At 29.7% G+C, this 20,375-nt stretch overlaps 1 protein-coding gene across 1 annotated transcript; it reads right to left on the bottom strand.

The window, feature by feature from the left end:
* Positions 1–13,105: 13,105 nt before the first annotated feature.
* Positions 13,106–16,708, bottom strand: LOC107953752 (probable receptor-like protein kinase At1g80640). Its single transcript, XM_016889149.2, has 10 exons — positions 16,077–16,708; positions 15,573–15,749; positions 15,235–15,485; positions 15,025–15,157; positions 14,869–14,932; positions 14,695–14,791; positions 14,490–14,592; positions 13,984–14,102; positions 13,811–13,900; positions 13,106–13,548 (listed from the first exon to the last, which is right to left on the bottom strand). Exons 1-10 carry the CDS (start codon positions 16,213–16,215, stop codon positions 13,408–13,410), a joined length of 1,314 nt encoding a protein of 437 aa, XP_016744638.2. The 5' UTR covers positions 16,216–16,708; the 3' UTR covers positions 13,106–13,407.
* Positions 16,709–20,375: the final 3,667 nt, after the last annotated feature.

Below are 20,375 nucleotides of genomic sequence, written 5' to 3'. Positions count from 1 at the left end.
CAAAGTTGGTATCTGAACTTTTTTTTTGGACCTAGTTGGCACGTGTATTTTATCACAGGTTTGTACCTCCCCACGGTTAGTTTATACTCTAAGCAAGGTTTTCATAACCATGTCAATAGTCAAACCGGCCAGGCCATTAGATATACATTTTGATTAAATAAATCATTAAAAATTTAAAAAAATAAAATAAAAAAACCAATTCAATCAATTTTTAGCCTAGTTCAACCTGTCCATACTAATTCGCAGGTCAACTGATCTGATGTTTTTCTCTAAGATCGATATTCCAACCTGGTCCATTCAGTGCAAAAAATGATTCTAAGTCTCTTTACACTTTGTCATTTAGAATTTAATCCTTCTACTTTAATTTTCAATAATTTAATCACGCTACTTTTTAGATTTAGAAATCCGCTTTCAATATATATATAACCACATAACATTTTAATTGAAAAGTTAACAATATAAAGAGTAAATTATCTTAGAAATTAAAATGTAAGGATTAAATTTTAATTTAAGCATATTAGAGAGATCAAAATTAAAAAAATTATCATTTTCATAAAATGCAAAAAATAAAATAACAAAAATGGTAAGAATGCTCATTTATCAACAAGAGGAAGGCCGAAACAATTTTCCTTTAATATATAGCTAAAGTAATTGAAGGAAAATGTAATTACTAATTTTTTTATTGTAATTATAAAGAATTGTAATTTCTTAAAAATGTTTAGCTAACAGAGTGTAATCACAATGTAATTTCCTATGTCATGTTTGGTAATATAAATTGTAATTACACTGTTACAGAATTTATATTTTTGAAAAATATTAATTACCACAAAAAAAATTAGTATGATAAAAATAATTTCTAAGCAAGTAACAAAAATTAAAATCAAGTCATCATATGTATTATGTTAGTCTACAAAAATAGTTGATAACACTATTATTAATAAAAATGGTAAGAAAATTAAACATCATATACAAATTTATCTAATTGTTGTAGTGCATATCTGTTGAGTTATTCCCTCTTTAATATTTAATATATTCATTCTTATTATCATTTGTTGGTCATTGATCGAGCTCATCATCATCTTAATTTGAATATACATCGTTAAGATTAATATCTTCTGCTTTTATGTACTTTATGAAGCATGGATCATCTCAATTACACCTATGATTGAAGTTATGAAATATGTAAAATACTAGTACGACCTACATTAGTTTTTATGCTATACTAAGGTGATGTTAATATGAGAATTATTTGTTTAGAACAACAAATTTCTTCTCAACCATATTTCGAAGCCTTGATTGTTCTAATTTAAAGAGTTCACGAGCTGTCAATGGTGCTTGTGTATGGCACCATTCTCTCAAATCGTATTATAACCCACAATGCGGTGCAAAATATCATTTCCTATTTGCATAATTAGCATCGATTTCATAATATTTTGGTTCACAGTCCAAATAGTTTGTAGCTTTAATTACAAAAACTTATAAAAACTTAATTTGGAGAAAGATTTATGTTAGATTATACCTCTTTTTATAATACGTAAATTAAGTAAAATTAATATAAAATTTATAATATATAACCTTTATAAAAAATGTTTTATAAATTATCCAAAATTTTCATAACACTTCTTATGTAACGACCTGAATTTTTACGGTTATCTGAAAAGTGTATTTTCGTGTCTCCGTTTTTGAAAAATGGATTTGTAAATATTTATTAAAAATATTTACGAAGTTAATTGAGTGGTAAATTAAAGTTTAATGAAGTGAATTAGCTTAAATTAAGGATAATTGGATAAAAGGATTAAATTGAATATAGTGTGAAAGTTTAATTATAGAATAAAGAAAATTGAAGGGACTAAATAAGTAAATAAGCCAAAATGAATACCAAGTGTGTGGTAAAAATAAAATACATGTGTAATTAATATTATACATACATTTGTAATACATGTATATATTTACTTATTATTTAAGTTAATATTATAATTTTATTAATTAAATAAAGTAAATAATTAAATAAATAAAAGAAAGACAAATGTATGGTGATGTATGGATACATATGTACTAATAATATACACATGTATAAATAACAAATAAGTATTACTTAGTAAAAATAATATAATATTATAATAGTTAAATAAATAAACAAAAGAAATAAAAGAAAGGGAAAAAAAAGAATAGAAAGAACAGAAGGTGGAACGAAAAATTGAAGGAAAGAAGGAAAGAAAGAAAAAGGAAAATTGGAATTTCAAGGTTTGGAAGTTTAATTCGTAAGTCAATCAAGTCCTTTTTACTTAATTTTGATGTTTTAGAAGCTTTGGAATAAGGTTTTGATGAAATTAAGTTGATATTTTGAAAGTTATTAGATTTCTAGATATTGTTCATGTTGAATAAATTGAAGAATTAGGGGTTAAATTGATAGAATTTTAAGTTAGAAGTGAAATAAGGATTGAATTGTAAAATAAATCATAAGCTTTGAATAGTAGGGACTAAATTGAAAGAATTTCAAAATTATGGTTTTATGGTGAAATTAGTTTAAAATGGAAATTGAATGGAAATATTGAGTTAAATGTGAAGAATAAAAGTTAGTCTCGGTTTAGGGACTAAATTAGAATTTAGACGAAAGTTGAATAAAAATTGAAATATTCAATATGAAAATTGAATGGTAATGTATTGATAATATTTAATTGATTTTCGTAACTAGCGTTGTGCCGGAAAATCTTGGCTAGGCAAAAAAAAGACAAAGCCGATGAGGGATAGCTCGAAAATTACGGTTTGTATTTATATAATCCGAACTTAATACTTAAATGTTGAATTTATTACTTGATAAGTATAGTAAGTATTTAAAGGTAAATATTTGAATAGGAATAAATATTGATTGGAATTAAAGAGTGAATTTTATTATTAATTGGTATATTTTGAATGAATGTTATGGTAAATAATTAAAGTGTGAATTATTGGTATTGTATTTATTATTGAAATGGATTGACTTGAAAATGTGGTGAAATAATTATAAATATGTGTTTATTGTGGAATTTGATTATATGTTAATGAAATGAAAAGTGAATTGAATTATATTGAATTGTATTGATTTATTAAATTATGTGATTAATTGAAATATATACATATTGATTGAAAACCGAAAATTGGTTAAATACCCTATTAACAGTATCGAGCTAGGTCGGATGTAGTTGGCATGCCATAGGATTGGAAGTGTTCAGGGATATTCCGACTTTGTGTCAATGAGACACTATAAGTGTCGACTACTGTTAATGTTCCGGATTCGTTCCGATGAGGTACTCTGTCTACAGCTACTGTCACTGCTACTGCTACTGTTACTGTTACTGTTATCGTTACGGTGTATTCCAGCTTCGGCCGATGAAACACTATATGTTATCCCGATTGTGGGTTGGATCCGTGTATCCGTCTAGGTCCGAGTATGTTAATAGGGGGTAAATTACTGTACTGAACAATTGAATGATACTGACAGTTACTGAATAATTGACTGATATTGAATAACTGATTGTCACTAAACAATTGATCGTTACTGAATAATATTGATAATACTGACTGTTACTAGAATGGATAAACACAAAATATTGATTGATAATTGAATCGTAGAATAATATTTATTGATATTGAACAGTGAACTGAAGTATGAAAAAGACACATGAGTTAAGTATTTCTGAATTGAATATGGATGAAGAGTATTATTGTTCAATTAATGGTTTGTGAATTTATTGTGAAAAGCTATTTCGGATTAATAGATCATAAGAATTGAATTAGTTACAAGGAATTTATCTATGTATTGAATAATTATATAAATGTGAAGGATATATGATTTTTATGTAAATATTGTATTTTCATATTATTAAGTGTTCGGATTATAGAGATACCACTGAGTTCATACTCAGCGTACGGTTTGTTTCCGTGCGCAGGTTAGGTTAAGGTCAGACCGTTGAATCAACATCTTAGGCCGATCCCGAACTCAATAAGGTAAAGCATGTTAATTGTTGATAATGACATGTACCTATGATGTCTTCAAGTGTGTTATTTTGCATTGTGATTGTAATAATGAAATAAGTAAATTGATAATTGATAATGATACATGACAAGTGTCTTAAGTCAAGAATTGGATAATATATAAAATATGTTTGTATTGGTTGTGGTTTGAAATTTGCAGGGTTGGCTAGTAAAGTGTGAAAGGCTCATTATTGAGTCCACACGGCTTGGCACACGGGCGTGTGACCAGACTGTGTGAGACACACGGCTCGCACACGGGCATGTTGTTAGGCCGTGTGTCCTCTGCACCTAAAATGTTGCAATTCAGTATGTCCAGGTTTTACCACAAGGGTAGAGACACTGGCGTGTGTCGGTAGAGACACTGGCGTGTGTCTCAGCCTTGTGGATGACACGGTCTTAAACACGGGCGTGCGATACGGCCATGTGAAAATTGCATTAGATTCAAATTGGAAAATAAATCCACACGGGCTAAGTACACGGGGGTGTGACTTGGCTGTGTGAAATCAATTTATTCATGGGTAACAAGTCAGAGAGCTCCACGGGTAGAGGACACAGGCGTGTCCAGACTGTGTGAGCCACATGGTGTGCCCACACGGGTGTGTTATGGAACACACAAGCGTGTGAAACTGTTCATTAAAGGAAATTTTAAAATTTTATGAAAAATCCTATAAGCTCCCGATTGAGTCCTGATTTATTTTTATCTTCTAATTCGGGTTTCGAGATCCCATTACAGAGACAGTAAGGCAAATTCTTGAATTGCTTAATAATTATTTTTGTATTATTCATGTTTGAACTGTACTGATCGGTAATATTCCGTAATCATATACCGGAGACGGTATAAGGTTAGGGGGTGTTACATCTTATAAATAATATTTTTTTGTTATAACTTTAGAAATTTATTTTTTATAAATAATTTGTTATAAAAAATATTCTATTTTTCTGAATAAATATTTTAATTTTATAATATATAGCATGGACACGTAAATAAGTTATGTCCATATTTGGTCATAACTTTTTATAATAAATATATTATAACACTTTTATAACATGTAAACTAATTTTTATAATAACCTTTTTGACCATAACTTCAGAAATTTTCTAGGATTTAAATAGTATAATTTTTTGTTATAACTTAATAAAATACATAAATTGTTTTTATAATATAATTTTGTAGAATTTATAATATAAGAAAATTTTTACCATAACCATCCCAAACATTCATGCGTATTTATGCTTATAATATAATTTTTATAACTTGTATAAAAATAATTTTTAACAAAAAAATTGGATTTGGATATAATTACCTACATAATTACTCCAATTCTCACCCTCCGATAAATATTAAATAGTGTAATTGGGATACTCCTATTATACCCAATTCAATGGGACTCACTACTTACAATAGTTATCCAAACATGTCGCCATTGTGTAATTACAAGCAATTATATCTAAATCTAATTACTAAGTAGCTTTCAAAACACTATCTAAATATATATACATTTATACCTCAACCTCCAAGAAAGCATGGCATTATTATTATTATTATTATTATTATTAAAATTAAGAATCAAATCACTAAGAATACATACTACTTTAAACCTAATTTGATCAATATTACCAATGTTAGATATTATGTCGCTCGAATCCCGTCACTTGTTAAAGAAATAAATACAATGGCAAAAAAAGAGAATCTGTGAGGGCGAAAGGCCGTAGCCCGTCATAGATCTCCATTAAGCACAAAATTGGACTAGGGTTGCAACTGGGGGTGTAGGGGCGGAGCCCCCATGGTACGGACCATGCAGCACAAGTTGAATTCGTATAAAACTATTCTTCTTCTATTTGACTTTGATTAAAACAAAGTTTTTCAATCTCCTCTTTTGTCCATGATTTTTTTAAAAGGATTTTCACGTAAAATTTGTGTGTGTGTGTTTTTTATTACTTTACAATCGTTCTATCTCCATTATCGACATTTATTATAACACACAAATATTAAAATTTTATCCTAAAGAGATTAAATATATACGGTAATTTTCAGAAATATTAAAATTAAAAAGGTTGTGGGATATGGCAAAGTGAAAAGGTATTCTTGAAATTACATTAATCTCAGCTGCTATTTCTGACTTTACTTCATGACAATGACCCCTCCTTTCTTAATTTGTTGAGCAAATTGAAGCAATATCATCACTATATGTTGATTCACCCCCACTTGTTGGAATTTTTAAACCCTAAAATCTCTCGAAAGCTTATAATAACCATTGCAAGTTCTATCAGTGATGGTGACAAGCGGATATGCAGCAAACAGCATGTAATTGGATATACATAAAGTTGGTTTACAGCTAAGTAACCTTTGACTCCTAAATAAATATGAAAACAGCTAAGTAAACATTGCTCCTAATTAACGCGTTAAAATGTAACTCAAAAGCCCATAACATGGGTGATGATTTCATGATTGCTATGTACCTTGTCTTTTCTTATTACCCTAAATGTGCCTCTAAATTCTTTCATTTCCGTTTTCCATTCCCATAATCAAATATTAGTACGATAAACCAATAAATAATTAAAAGACTTTTCTTTCAAATATTTGAATTGAATTAATCGTGGTAGAATTTTATTTGAATACTATTTTAGTTTAAATAGTAAAGCTTCCATATATATATATAGCTTCTCGAATATAAAGAAGTCATTTGATTCTTCTTTTTAATGAAGTTTTCATTTAAGGGTCATCTAAACTTAATATTAGCTAGATGTGAATCACTTGATTATCAAGACTTAATCTTGAAATTGGGTTTGGAGGGACACTAGCTTAAGATTTTGATTTGATTTGGATTCAATGGTCATCAAAATTTGAACATGAGAACGGTTTTGAAGAGGGTTTGGATCTAAGAGTTTTCAAGACTTGATCTTAGATAAATAATTCGGCTTCAAAGACCTTTTAGGCTTGATCTTGAAGAATGAATTTAGTCTCCTTTATATTGATGCAACTAGCTTAAGAAGAGGTTAACTTGATCTTGGATGGATAATTTCACTTAAAAGGCATTTTAGACTTGATTTTAAAAAACATGTTTAGCCTAGAGCAACTTTCTTTATAACTAATGTGACATTTTTTAGAATTTTATTGAGTTCTTTGATTTTCGAGAGATTTTGGAAAAAACATCTAGCCTTTAAAATCTTCTATTCAGGCTTCAATGTTGTGTTGAATGACTATAGTATAAGTCGATTAAGTAAACGAGAATTTTTGTAGAATATAAACCCTTCGTATAAGTGATCTACAATGAATAAACTCTATTTAATTATTATTAATCTCATTTTATTTTATTTTAATTAATTAGAGATAGAATTTGTAAAGTTTTAGATGGATTTAATTTCTTGATTTATCTCTTAACTGATTTAATTTAATTTAATTTAACTAGATATAAATAATAATGACACATGAAAATTTTGATCAGTCCAGAATTTATCCTTCTACAATCTTACCTTACATTAATAATGTGAGGGTTTATATATATATATATATAAATTTACCTAGTTTTTAATAACTTTGATTCATTTTACTTGAATAAAAAACGAAATTTTAAAAACTAATTAATTGAAGGGATAAATATCAAATATATACATGAACTTTGGTGCAATTTGCTACACGAATTTTGATTTGGTGCAATTATACACATGAAACTTGAATTATGGTTCATATGTATACATGAAACTTTTATTTTGATTCAATTATAGACATTTAAAGAAATAAATATATACATTTATTTTCATATATGATTAATATAATTGTTTGTGTAAGCAATATATCAACAAAAAATGATATTAATTCGATAATATTGTTAGTGATTTATGAAAATTGAATCAAATAAAAAAATCATGTATAAAATCCCACAAAATCAAAATTCATGTATAGCATTGCACATTGGATCAGAGTTAATATATAGTTTTGATATTTATCCCTTAATTAATTTATCCAATTCTTTGATATATTCCTCAAAAAAACATTACTTAAGTCCCTCCCCAACCCATAAATAGGAGGATAATGCGCTTCAGCGCACTCGAGTCCACATCCTCCTGTATTAACAATAATATCCATGTCAATCGAGCTAATATTTAATCGACATAAAAATATATTTATTTAATTTTAAAATGGAGGATGACCAATATTTTGGTAAAAATGGGAACAGCTCATATAGGTAATGAAAGTAGAATAGAGAGAATTAAAAGTGTAGGGAGTAGGGAGTAGGGAGTAGGGAGTAGGGAGTAGGGTGTTTTGTTGGTCATATTCATTCTTATGAGTTAAGTCAAGGGAAAAGGTATTAAATTGACAACATACAATACAGACGCACTTTTATTAGCCTACGCGGTTTCCTCATTTTGCAAGAAAACTATACTATACGACGTCTTCTTCAACCTCGACTCCGCAGTCTAAGGGATTTGTCCTTTTTAATTTCTCTAACATCTCTTTCATTTATTTATTTTTTTTAAATTGCTTTTACCAAGGAGATAAATTTAAATTTGAGTCTCAAGCTATGTAAATATGCTAGTTCTTTTTCACATTTGTTATTAATTTATGTATCTTAATACTATCTACATGTGAATTTAAAGATCGGCTCATATCATTTAATTTAAGTTATTACGTGAAATACATATTTAAAACATTAGTTAAATCATTTGTTGGCATCTATACCTATTAATAAGTTGGTCTATTTGTCCAATCTCGAAGGTTAACTCGAAATTTAGAGGTTTGAGTATAAATATTAAGTCTCAAAAATATGATTGGGCTAAAAAAAAACTTGTTTAAAATGTGTTGAGCTTGGACTTGAATATTCAAAGTCCATGTCCGACTCGTTTTTTATGTTTCTAATATATATAAATTTATAACACATCGAAACTAAATCTACAGTAATATATAACAATTTAATGTATATTTAAAAAAATGTTAAGATTCCTATATATACAATTTTAATAAACAAAATTATATAAAATTAATAAATATTAAATTAAAAATAATATAAATATTTGTTAAAAATTCAAAAAAAATATTATGAGTAAATTTAAAATAAATTTGGATTAGCCATTTATAAAATATAAGTGAATTTGGACAAAATTTTATATCCATATATTTTGAGTCAAACCAAACTTGAACAAAAATTAAATAATGCTTAAACCCAAATTAGAGTTAGCCCATAGGCACCGCATCTTATGTACCAAAAACATGTTTTAAGATTAGCATTGTTTATTTGATATTTATATTCATTTAAATTTATTTATTTATTTATTTATTTTCAATCTTGCCATGCATTCGATGGATTGACAAATTTTATATTTTAAGTTTTTCATCCTATGACAATGAAGTCCAAAACTTTAGTTTTTATTTTCAGCCTGATCCAAATTGGGCCATGGTAAACAATATATTTTTCAATTTATATGGGTCTGGCCTAGTTTTGCTTTCTTGGGCTCCACCCAAATTTGTTCATTCCATAAATCTTCTCAAAGCCACTGGGGTGGTGAATACAGGCCTCTTAGTTCAGTATTAGCTCAATCTAGCATTCAACAACGAGTCAGTGGTCCACATACCTCGGAGCAGAATAGGCCTAGAGAACGCAAGCATCATCACATAGTTGAGATGGGTTTGACTTTGTTGGCTCAAGCTAAGGTTCCTATAAAATTTTGGGCTCATGCTTTTCAGACTGTAGTGCATCTTATTGATCGTTTACCTTCATCAGTGTTGCAGGATAAATCTCCTTATGAGATGTATAAATCCAAGCCTAATTATCATTATCTATCTCAAGGTGTTTGGCTGTTGTTTTTTTCCTCTTTTAAGGCCTTATAATAAACATAATTTGAATTTTCAGTCTCAAGTCTGTGTGTTTATTGGATACAGCTCTATCCACAAGGGTTACAAATGCCTTGCAACAGATGGGCGTATTTTTATTTCTTCGACACGTGGTGTTTGATGAGGGTAGGTTTCCATATAAGTTGGTTGGCTTATCCTCAGGTGTTTCTTTTGATGGCCATTGTTCTACCGATGTACCTGTTGTTACCAAAGCTTTCACTTCTGACTTATCTCGTCCTCATGAGTGTTCTAGTCAAAGTGATTCAGTTGATTCTTCTGCTAAGAGTTTACTTTTAGTTGGTTATGCTCCTGTTGATGCAGTAGAACCGCAGTAGAACCTGTTTCTCAAGTGTCTCAAGTGGCAGTTGAACCTGTTTCTTCAGCTATTAATGTTCATCCTATGATTACAAAGCCGAAGCGGGGCATATACAAACCAAAGGTGTAAAATGCTCAGTTAGTTGAGACCGAACCACAAATTATTGAAGAAGTGTTTGCTTCTCCACAGTGGAGAGAAGCAGCTTAGAAGGAGTATGATGCAGTAATGAAGAACAATACCTGGTCCTTACCTGCTGATCGAACACCCATAGGGTGTAAGTGGTCATTTAAAGTGAAGAGAAAGCCAGATGGTTCTGTTAAGAGGTACAAAGCAAAGCTAGTTGGCAAGGGCTATTCTCAGAAAGCTGGGTTTGATTATCAGGATACTCTTAGTCTTGTGGTAAAGCCAGTCACAATTCAATTCATTCTTTCCATTGCTGTTACATCAACATGCCTTTCTTAATGGTGACTTGACAGAGGAGTTTTTTATGGTTCAACCTCCTGGGTATGAAAAACATAGTGAAGGGCAATAGCTTGTGTGCAAGTTAAATAAAGCTTTGTACGGGCTTGAACAGGCCCCTAGATCCTGGTTTGACAAGTTGAAAGTTGATCTTGTCTCAGAAGGATTTGATGCTACAAAGTCAGATGCTTTGTTTATTGTGAGAATTCGAGATCAGTCTGTTATCTACATCCTGGTTTATGTAGATGATATTATTATTACTGGTGACAATGATGATAAGATTGATCTGGTGGTAAACAATCTTAACTCAGTCTTTTCTCTTAAAAAGATAGGGTGCTTGTCTTATTTTTTAGGACTTAAGGTTGTCGACACTGCTCAAGGTTTGTTTCTTAGCAGAAGTACATTCTGGAGCTTCTAGCTAAGTACCATATGGCAGAAGCTCATGGAGTTCCAACACCTATGGCTAGTTCATCTGTTTTGTCTGCCTCGTGTGGTAGTCCTTTGGAGGATGAGAGTGCTTATGGGAGTATAGCTGGAGCTTCGCAATATGCGATGATTTCTTGGCCTGAGATTGCATATGTTGTAAATAAGTTGTGTCAGTTCATGCACAAACCCTTGGATACTCATTTTAAAGCCATGAAAATAGTTTTACGTTATCTTGCAGCTACGTCTCATTATGGGTTATGTTTTCAACCAGCAAAAAGGATGGTGTTGACCGGATTTTCTGATGCTAACTGGGGTCTTGATATTGATGATCGTCGTTCAACTTCAGGCTATTGCATATATTTTGGCGGTAGTACTCTGTGATGGTGTTCTAAAAAGCAGCAAGTCGTGTCTCGAAGTAATGCTGAAGCTGAGTATCACAGTTTGGCGCATGCAGCTGCTGAAGTTGTTTGGTTGGAGTCTTTTCTTAGTGAATTGCGGTGTCCATTGCAAGCTAAGTCTGTTATTTGGTCTGATAGTCTAGTGCAGTAGCAGTCTCTGCAAACCCAATAATTCATTCTAAATTCAAACACATGGAGTTTGATCTCTTCTTTGTTCGTGAACGAGTTGCTCAAGGTAAACTGATTGTGGGTCAAGTTCCTGCTCAAGATCAAGTTGTTGATACTCTTACGAAGCCTTTGTCTGAACCTTTCAAGTTGAGGGGGTGTGCTGTGCCGAGATCGTGACTCAAGACTTTAGAAAGATGGGGAACGTTAAGCCAATATGATTTAGTTTAATTTCAATTTATTTTATTAAAATATTATAAAAATTATTTTCTCGTTCTAATGCCTTCTTGGGAATTTTAAATATTAAAATATAAAATTATACTTGAAAAGCAGAAATTTGCTGTAGTGTTTTATTTATTTTGCAATGAGTTGATTAACCATCCTATGTTTTAAGGTTTTAGCCCCCACTTGAAGCCCATCTTTATAATCTGTCTAAAACCAACACTTCCTTCAATTTCCAATCCTTTTTTTAGTTCAAATTTTCAGGTATATTATTTATTTATTTTAAATCGAGAATTTAAAAATATTATATTATTATTTTCGTACATTTACAATTAATTTACACATCTATGGTGATTATTTATAATAGGCAGCTATTAGCACCACTTAGATGGAGTAGGTTGTTGACATTGATCTATGATAACACATATCACGAGATTCACAACATTTTGTGGGGCATTACATCTTTATTTACTGAGCACCCCCTCGGCACTGCATTTTCCTTAAATGCCTATCTTCAATTCTTTAAATTCAATGTTTCTGACACTAAGGTCATATAAGAGTAGCACAACAGTACCCTATACCCATCTTACTACATGTTGTTCCCCTTGTTTTGGCAGGCTTTGTTTTGTCTTCTTAGTACAGTGTGTTAATTACACTTTTAATTATGTAATCGAAAATTCGATTTTTATTCATGTGAATAAAGTATATTTTATAATCAATTGTTTATTTTTTTGAAGAAATTATTATTGATATTAGATACCTTAATTACGACAAAAAAAATTAATACACCTAAAAAATCATGTCAAAATATCAAAAAAAATTATTATGTGTAATATTAGCCACCAGACCACATCCTTTTTATTTTTTAAAGTAGCATAATCTATACTATTATTTAAAGGATTGACTGAGTTAGTACTACCCATCAACCGTGTCCCAACTCAATTTTGAAATTACTGAAAACATATTCTTTTTATAAGATAAATATTTTTATAAGAATATTTTTGTCATTTTATATTTTATGTAAAATCTTTTAAAAGAATACACATAATGAGATCTAATGCTAATGCACCATGATTTTCAATATTTTAACTCTACCCTTTGTTGCATAATTTTTTTTTTCAAACCACATCATATGCGTGCCATAATTTAGTCTAATTTAAGGGAGTCCTTTGACGATTTTATCAAATTATACTTTAATTATTAAATCAAAAGAGTAAAAGAACTAAATGGAGTGAAAGCATAATTAAACCAAAGAAAATGGATTGGAAAAGAAAATCAATGTAAAAGGAATTTCCTTGAGAATTTAAGGTTTGTCCAAAGTATAATTGTATATGCAAATCAAGATACAAAGCAATTTACACAAAGATATGAACAATCAGAAATCCTTCTACTCCTCCAATCTTCCTTCCTCCCAAATGTATGAACTATAACTAAATATTTTCATATGGTTAGCCAGTGGAACTGATGCGGGTGTATGATTAATTGATGCAAAACCGAAAATTTCATGGCAGTCGTCATCGTAGCAAATACGGTCTTATTTTCGAGTCATGTCAGTACACCAGAGTCAGTTTTTAGGGTCAAGGGGCCGTAGGTTGTGTAACTCTTAGAGTCCCTCCAAGCTCCATAGGAACAAGAGGGATAAGTGAGTGCAGAACATCCGTAATCAATGGACGGTAGCTTGGTTCCGGTTGCACACATAGCACAGCTACAGCAGCAACCTGCATTTTACAATAACATTTATGCAAGCATTCAAATCTGCAATGCACAACCACGTCCAAAATATGCAAAACAAACCAAAACGCTCTCTAAAAGTAAATAAACAAGCTCTCAGCCTCACTCATTTCAATGTGTACCGGTGAGACTTTTGGAAGTGAAACTATAGCCAAAACACCAGTAGGCTCAGTCCAAAACAAGTTGCCAACCAAGTAAGCAATGTCAGTCCAAGTGGTTTTAATTTTATCACTAAAAAAGCTTACAAACCTGATATAAATGCTTCAGATCCATGGTATTTCTTATCACAGGATCCACGATGTTTGGGAGTTTAGATCTGTCAGTAAGCTGAGGCATGGCCTGCATTCATAAACAGCAATGACTTTAGATTTCCGAACATTCTTTTTTTTTTTTACTTCAACTAGCATTAAATCAAGGCCTACCCATGTGACAATAGATTGGCACTGAGCTGGTGCTAGTTTTTCTACAGGCTTTCTTCCCAATAGAAGTTCGAGCAGCACAACACCGAATGCATAAACATCACTCTTATCTGTTAATTTACCTGGAAAAAGTAGATAAATAATGGATTTTAGCCTTCTAACATGCCATTCCCAGACCTCAGTTCCCTAAAAACTACAGAACATCGCATATAACACATACTTTGGACCTCATCTTATCATTAGCATGACAACTAAAATGTTTTACACTCATGTGAAGCCAACTTTATAATAAAAGAGAATAGCATAATTGGTCTAGATGCCTTGGGGTGGCAGCACATGTGCTGAAAGAGTAATTAAATAAAGCATATATTTATTGAGATCAAAACATGTACGAACCATTATTGAAGTCTTGAGCATCTAGACCAACTTTTTTATTAGTTCCTACATATGGAAGAGGAACACAATCGAATAATATGAACAAAAAGCCTATTGAAACCGGTTGTACATACCATCTAAAAGGTATTCTGGAGCTAGATAACCTAAAGTACCCGAAAGCTTCAAGTTATTCTTGTTTGTTGCCGCATCAGTTACTGCAAGACCAAAATCTGAAAGCTGTATCCACAAAGTGAGCTTCAATGGACTTCATACAAAGACAAAAGTTTTAATACTAAAAAAATAGAAGGTGGTCTAATAATTTACATTATAATTATTTACCTTTGCATTGAAGTCCAAATCCAAAAGTATATTAGATGATTTCAGATCTCTATGGATGACTGGTGGATTGCAATGCTCATGTAGATATTCTAATCCTCTGGTCAACAATTGGGACTTTTTCTAATCATATTCATTAACTAAGAGCAACAAGTGAAACCATATACAAAACCTTACCTTGCTGTATCCAAAGCAATTTTCATCCTCCTATGCCAAGTTAATGATGAACCATGAGAAGGTCCTAAAACATCATTTAAAAATTTTCAGAAATGAAAGCAATACATTTTCTCCTTCATTACCATATATAATTCCTCTCTTTTCTTAAGTTCTTACCATGTAATTGAGTTTCCAAAGAACCATTTTCCATCAACTCATAAACAATAAACCTTGTATCGTTATCACTGCTATAACCCAACAGTGAAATTATATTGGAATGCTTAAATCTACATAGCAAACCCACCTCATTCTGCAATTTCAAAACAACAAATCAACAGATCAAACATATAAAGAAAACCAAGTGTTACAAATTTTAAGAAATGATACCTCATATTCTTTTTCAGCATCTTGGCTTGCACAGTCCAACTTCTTAACAGCAGCATAAGAACCATCATTGAATTGAGCCTTGTAAACACATCCAAATCCACCCTCACCCAGAATATTACCATGATGGAACTTGTTTGTAGCTTTTTCAAGTATCTTATAGTCCATAAACGAAGCATAACCCTCTTTGGAAACCGTCCTCATAGACTTGAATTTACCCAAATATGGTGCCAAACCATTCCCTTTTTCACCATCTTCAAATTTAAAGCCACAAAAACAAATCTCAAAATTCCAGAACTAAGAAGTAAAACTAAAAAGGTTTTTGGCTGAAAAGAAGATACCTGAGCTCTTAGCACCATTTTTAGAGGATTTGCTTGAATTCTTCCTGTAATAAATCCATAAACAGAACAAGGAAGAGATAATTGCACCCAATGAAGAGCCAGCAAGAATGAGAGCTAATAACATTTTCTTGGTTGGATCCATTTTCTTGTGCTCCTCACCTCCAAGTTGAATCCCAGCTGTTTCATTAACCAAGTTATAGAGTTAAAAGAAGTGCCATTTTTAGCATAACAAAAAAAAAATTCAAGAGATCAAGAAACTTCGGAATTAAGCAGAGAGAGAAAAAACAGGGCAACGTCTTCATCACTAAAATAAAATTAAAAAAAAATCATAAAGATTATGTATTAACTGGGATGTTGATTTCAATGAAACAAAAGATTCACGTTCAAATTATTAAATGCACCTAATTATGTGGTTGGTTTTTGAAATTTGAAACTCTCCGCTAGTTAACATGTAGAACCAAAAGGAAAAGGGTAATGGGACAGTTTCAGAAGCAAAAGTGGTACCTGGAGAGAAGGCAGCCATTGAAGCAGAGATGGGAGTAGAAATGGGTGATGAAGCAGGGCCTTGTACGGCCAAAACAACAATGTTTTCAAAAGTACAAACAAGGAAAAGAAGGAGATGCAGCACAAGCTTCTTCTTCATCCCTTTGTTTCTTTCAAACAATGATTCTTTTACAATTCACTATGAAAAATAAACTTTCATGTAGGCATGAAGATAGAGGATTCAGAGATATATGAACCAGACCCAGACTTAGAATTGGTGGGTTAAATTCAAAAGGGACAGAGAGAAAATGTAGACTTGACTTTCTAGGCTTTGCCTTTGGCTGTCTCTCCTGTTTTTGGTTCTCTAAAAAGCCTGAATTTTGTAATGTTTTTTTGATATTCTTGTAACTGTTTTTTTCACATCGAAATGCAGAAAAAGCAAGAAGGAAACAAAAGGATGAAGAAGAGGGTAAGCTTTTTTATGTTGGAAATGAGGGAAGCTCACAACACAATCATGTGGCTGTTTAGAAAATATAAATCCCAAACAAAATTCAATTTTTAATACTCATCTGCTTCCATTATCATCACGCTTAAGAGTAACCAGCTTCTTTTTCTTTTTTTGTGTGTGTGTGTGTGTGTGCATCATCATCAAAATTAATTAATAATGAAATTTTCTCCATTCTCTATGGTCTAATAAATGTAATAAAAAAACCAAAAAAGTAAATAGTTTAAATAATTAATTATGTAAGAAAATTTGTTTTTTTAAATATTTATACAAAATTTAATTGATATTTTGATCCAAATGGTAAAATTGGATGTGTAATATTCCAATTTCATGATAAATATTTTTTTATTAATTCATAAAAATAATAAAAAAATACTCATAATATTATAATTAATTTTATAAAAATTTTGATAGTTTTTTAATTGAATTGAAACTCTCACAAACTCAATCAATAACTATATTATAGTAGTCGATAAATAAAAGTATATTTTTTTTATTTGAAGGAATAATATTTAATACACGATTAGTTGGAGATTTTAGATTTCGCAAACAATATTAGGTAGGCCTATAATAAAATATTAAAAAATAAATATTTAAAAAAACTTATACTCCACAAGCAATATTAGGTCAGGGATTGACAATATCTTATAAGCGTATATTAAAAAATAAATATTTAAAAAAATAATTTTTTAAGGCTATTTGTGAAAAAGTTATGCCAAATATTAATTTTTTTTAATACAAATGTTTAGAACTACTCATAATCACTTCGGAGGGTAGCTAGTGGGGCTGATAGGGGTCCGACCCCTTTAAAATGAAAAAAAAATCATTTAGACCTTTTAATATTTTTAAAATTTTAAATTAATAAAGATAAAATTATATTTTGGCCTCTTAAAATGATAAAAATATGATCTAATCCTTTAAAAATTATAAAGATATAGGTTATTAAAATGGTGAAAATTTTATATTTTTAATATCATTAAATTTAAATTTAAATTTAATTTCAGCCCCTTAAAACAATTTTTTGGCTTCCCCTAATCCCTCCCCAAATTTTTAATAAGAAAATAAATATGTTTCAATATACTTAAACTTATGTCCTCTTAAATAAACATCAATATCGATATCAACCAAGTTAAGATTTAACTAATATTAAATACTATTTTTTAATATATATATATTGAGGGAAAAAGTTTTCTTAACCATTAAACCATAAGAAAAATTCTTCATTTTCATGTTACTTTCACTTATAACTAAAACTTAAGTGTGAATTTCGTATACTTAGCCAAACAAATTTCCTCACTTTTAATATTAAGATTTTTTCTTTAAAAAAAAAATTCATGTCTGTTAATACAAGGAGCAAGATTTTGATGGTGGATCCTCACTGTTTATTCAAAGGGGGAGAGTCGTAGAGAGATTAAAATCATGGGTATTCTGAAAAGATAGAAGAGAAGAAAATAGATGCTAGTTGAGTCTCAAAGAATAAAGAGTGTTTTGGTCTTTCTTTTTTAAGAGATTGTTAACTATAGTTCTAGAGATGTAATGGGTTGTTGGTTTTGGATTTTCTAAAATTTAGTTGACATGTATGTATGGGTTATTATATCTATAAAATGAAAATATTGATATACAAATGGCAAATGTTTTATCTATGTCAAGCATGTGGTTCTTTCAATTTAGACTTATGAGGTCATGTGCTCACAATGTCTTAAGCTTACAAGGTTCCAAGTCTTGCGAGGTGAGCTAGCGAATGTAAAGGTATAATAATGTGTCAAAAGTTTTATATTTATAATTTAATAATCTTATTTTTACTTATAGTGATGGTTAAAATTTTTATTAAACACCTACTTAACACAAGTCCAAAATGTATTACCCTACTTTCAATATTGTATCGAAAAATAATATATATATATATTTTTGCCTATTCTAAACATATATTGAATTGAAATCATTATTACATTTACATTTGTTGGAGTATCGGTTCAATAGTAGGGTAAAATGTACGAGTTTTTCAACGTATTTAGTCCAAATCTAGTAAGTTAGCTACTATGGGTTCTCCTCTATATTTATTCTAAATTTATTTTGGTTATAGTTATTTTGTTAATTTGAATTTAGTCATAGTTAGCTAGTTATTAGTTCAATATTTTGGTTATAATTAGTTCCCAGATTTATTCTAATTATAATTAATTAATTTGAGTTTAGTAAGCTGTTAAGTTAGTTATTCAATTCAGTTATTATAATGATTAATTTTGAATGAAATTATAAATATACTTGACATTTTAAGAAAGAAAAAGATATTGATTATAGTTTTTTTTTTATTGAGTAAACTATAGATTATAGTTATAATTTAAAAAAAAAACATTTGTGGGAGTAAAAAAGGTTTTTTATTGATGCTAGATTATGTAACAATCATAATATTTTTAATAATATAAAAATTTTATTATAATAATATTTAATGCTTTTTAAAAATAATTTTTAATAATTTTTCTTATTAAATTGATATCGAGTTAGCAAAAGACGATATTATAATATAAAGATGGAGAGAGTATTGAGTTTTTAATTTTAGTCATGGCTTAATACCATACATATCAAGGAAAATATTTGAAAAAGTTGTTTTCAAAAATGATGATAGTGTAGTTTTCTTTTATTTATACCTTATACATCTAAATAAAAATCAATTTCAATTTTCAATGCTGTTTGTTTTCATCCACTAATACTATTAAATTCTATAGGAAGAAAAATGTCTAGAATATAATGCTTTCAACTTTTAAAATATTTATTTATTGGGAATTAATAACTTTCTAGAAATGTCTACAAAAATTGTTTAGAATTTATGATAGCTTTGACCTAAAAAATTTTTAAATTTAATGCTTTATAAAATCACTAGACTAAAGTCTATAATATAAAGACCAATTGAGTTGAAATTGAATATCTGAATATTGATTTCTTGCGAATTAAGACTAGTTACTTGCAGAACAAATAAACTCACTTTCTATGGTTGAAGACATTGGACTAAACCGAAACACTTATGAAAGTGGTAGATTATGTTGATTTTTAGCCTTCTTTATAAAAAAGTGATTAGATTATAACTTTTATGTAAACAAAACTTAAGTACTATATAAACTTAAATCATTGTTTTTGTACGCAATCAAGAGAGTCTCTTGAGTTGCAAAGCTAAGCTTTCAATAGGGACGCTTAGAGGAAGAGTGATATAATATTTATACTATGATGAGGTTGCTAAATTGGTGAATGTTAGGTCAATGTTAGGATTTAAATCATCAGTTTTACCGCGAATAAGTTAGTGAATCCTTACTTTCAGCAAAAATCTTGATGTTGTTTTTATTGTTTTTCACTTTTTGTTTTATAAAATTGTAACCAAAGTTAACAAAAACAATTACCTCATTTCTACAAAATCATTAATCATTATGTTTGAAATTGTAAATCTAGATTTGCCCAAAGGAATGTAATCTCACCTACTCTCTCCACATGTAAGTTAGGGACTTTTATGTGTTTAAGACACTTATTTTATACTCTCTAGGTTTAAATCCCATTTTGGAAAAAGTTAATTTCTTTTATTTTATGTTTAAGTACTAAAAAATACATTTCATGTGTAAGCTCATGCTTTTCCTATGCTTAAAGGCCACCAATATTATTTTCAAGTTAACATTAACCACTTTTAGAATTTTGTTTGGAATTTTTGATAGAGACAAAGTTAGAACGGCCAAGTAGGAAACTTGGTTAATTATTTATTTTATTTTATTTTAACAATTCTTTTAACTTTACAAATTTTTCATTTAGATTATTTATAATTTATAAAATTTTAA

The sequence above is a fragment of the Gossypium hirsutum genome, chromosome A07 (assembly GCF_007990345.1).
Source record: "Gossypium hirsutum isolate 1008001.06 chromosome A07, Gossypium_hirsutum_v2.1, whole genome shotgun sequence".
Taxonomy (NCBI): Eukaryota; Viridiplantae; Streptophyta; class Magnoliopsida; order Malvales; family Malvaceae; genus Gossypium; species Gossypium hirsutum.
The sequence above is the reverse complement of the archived record's forward strand: the minus strand, read 5'-3'. Positions and strand labels throughout refer to the sequence as shown.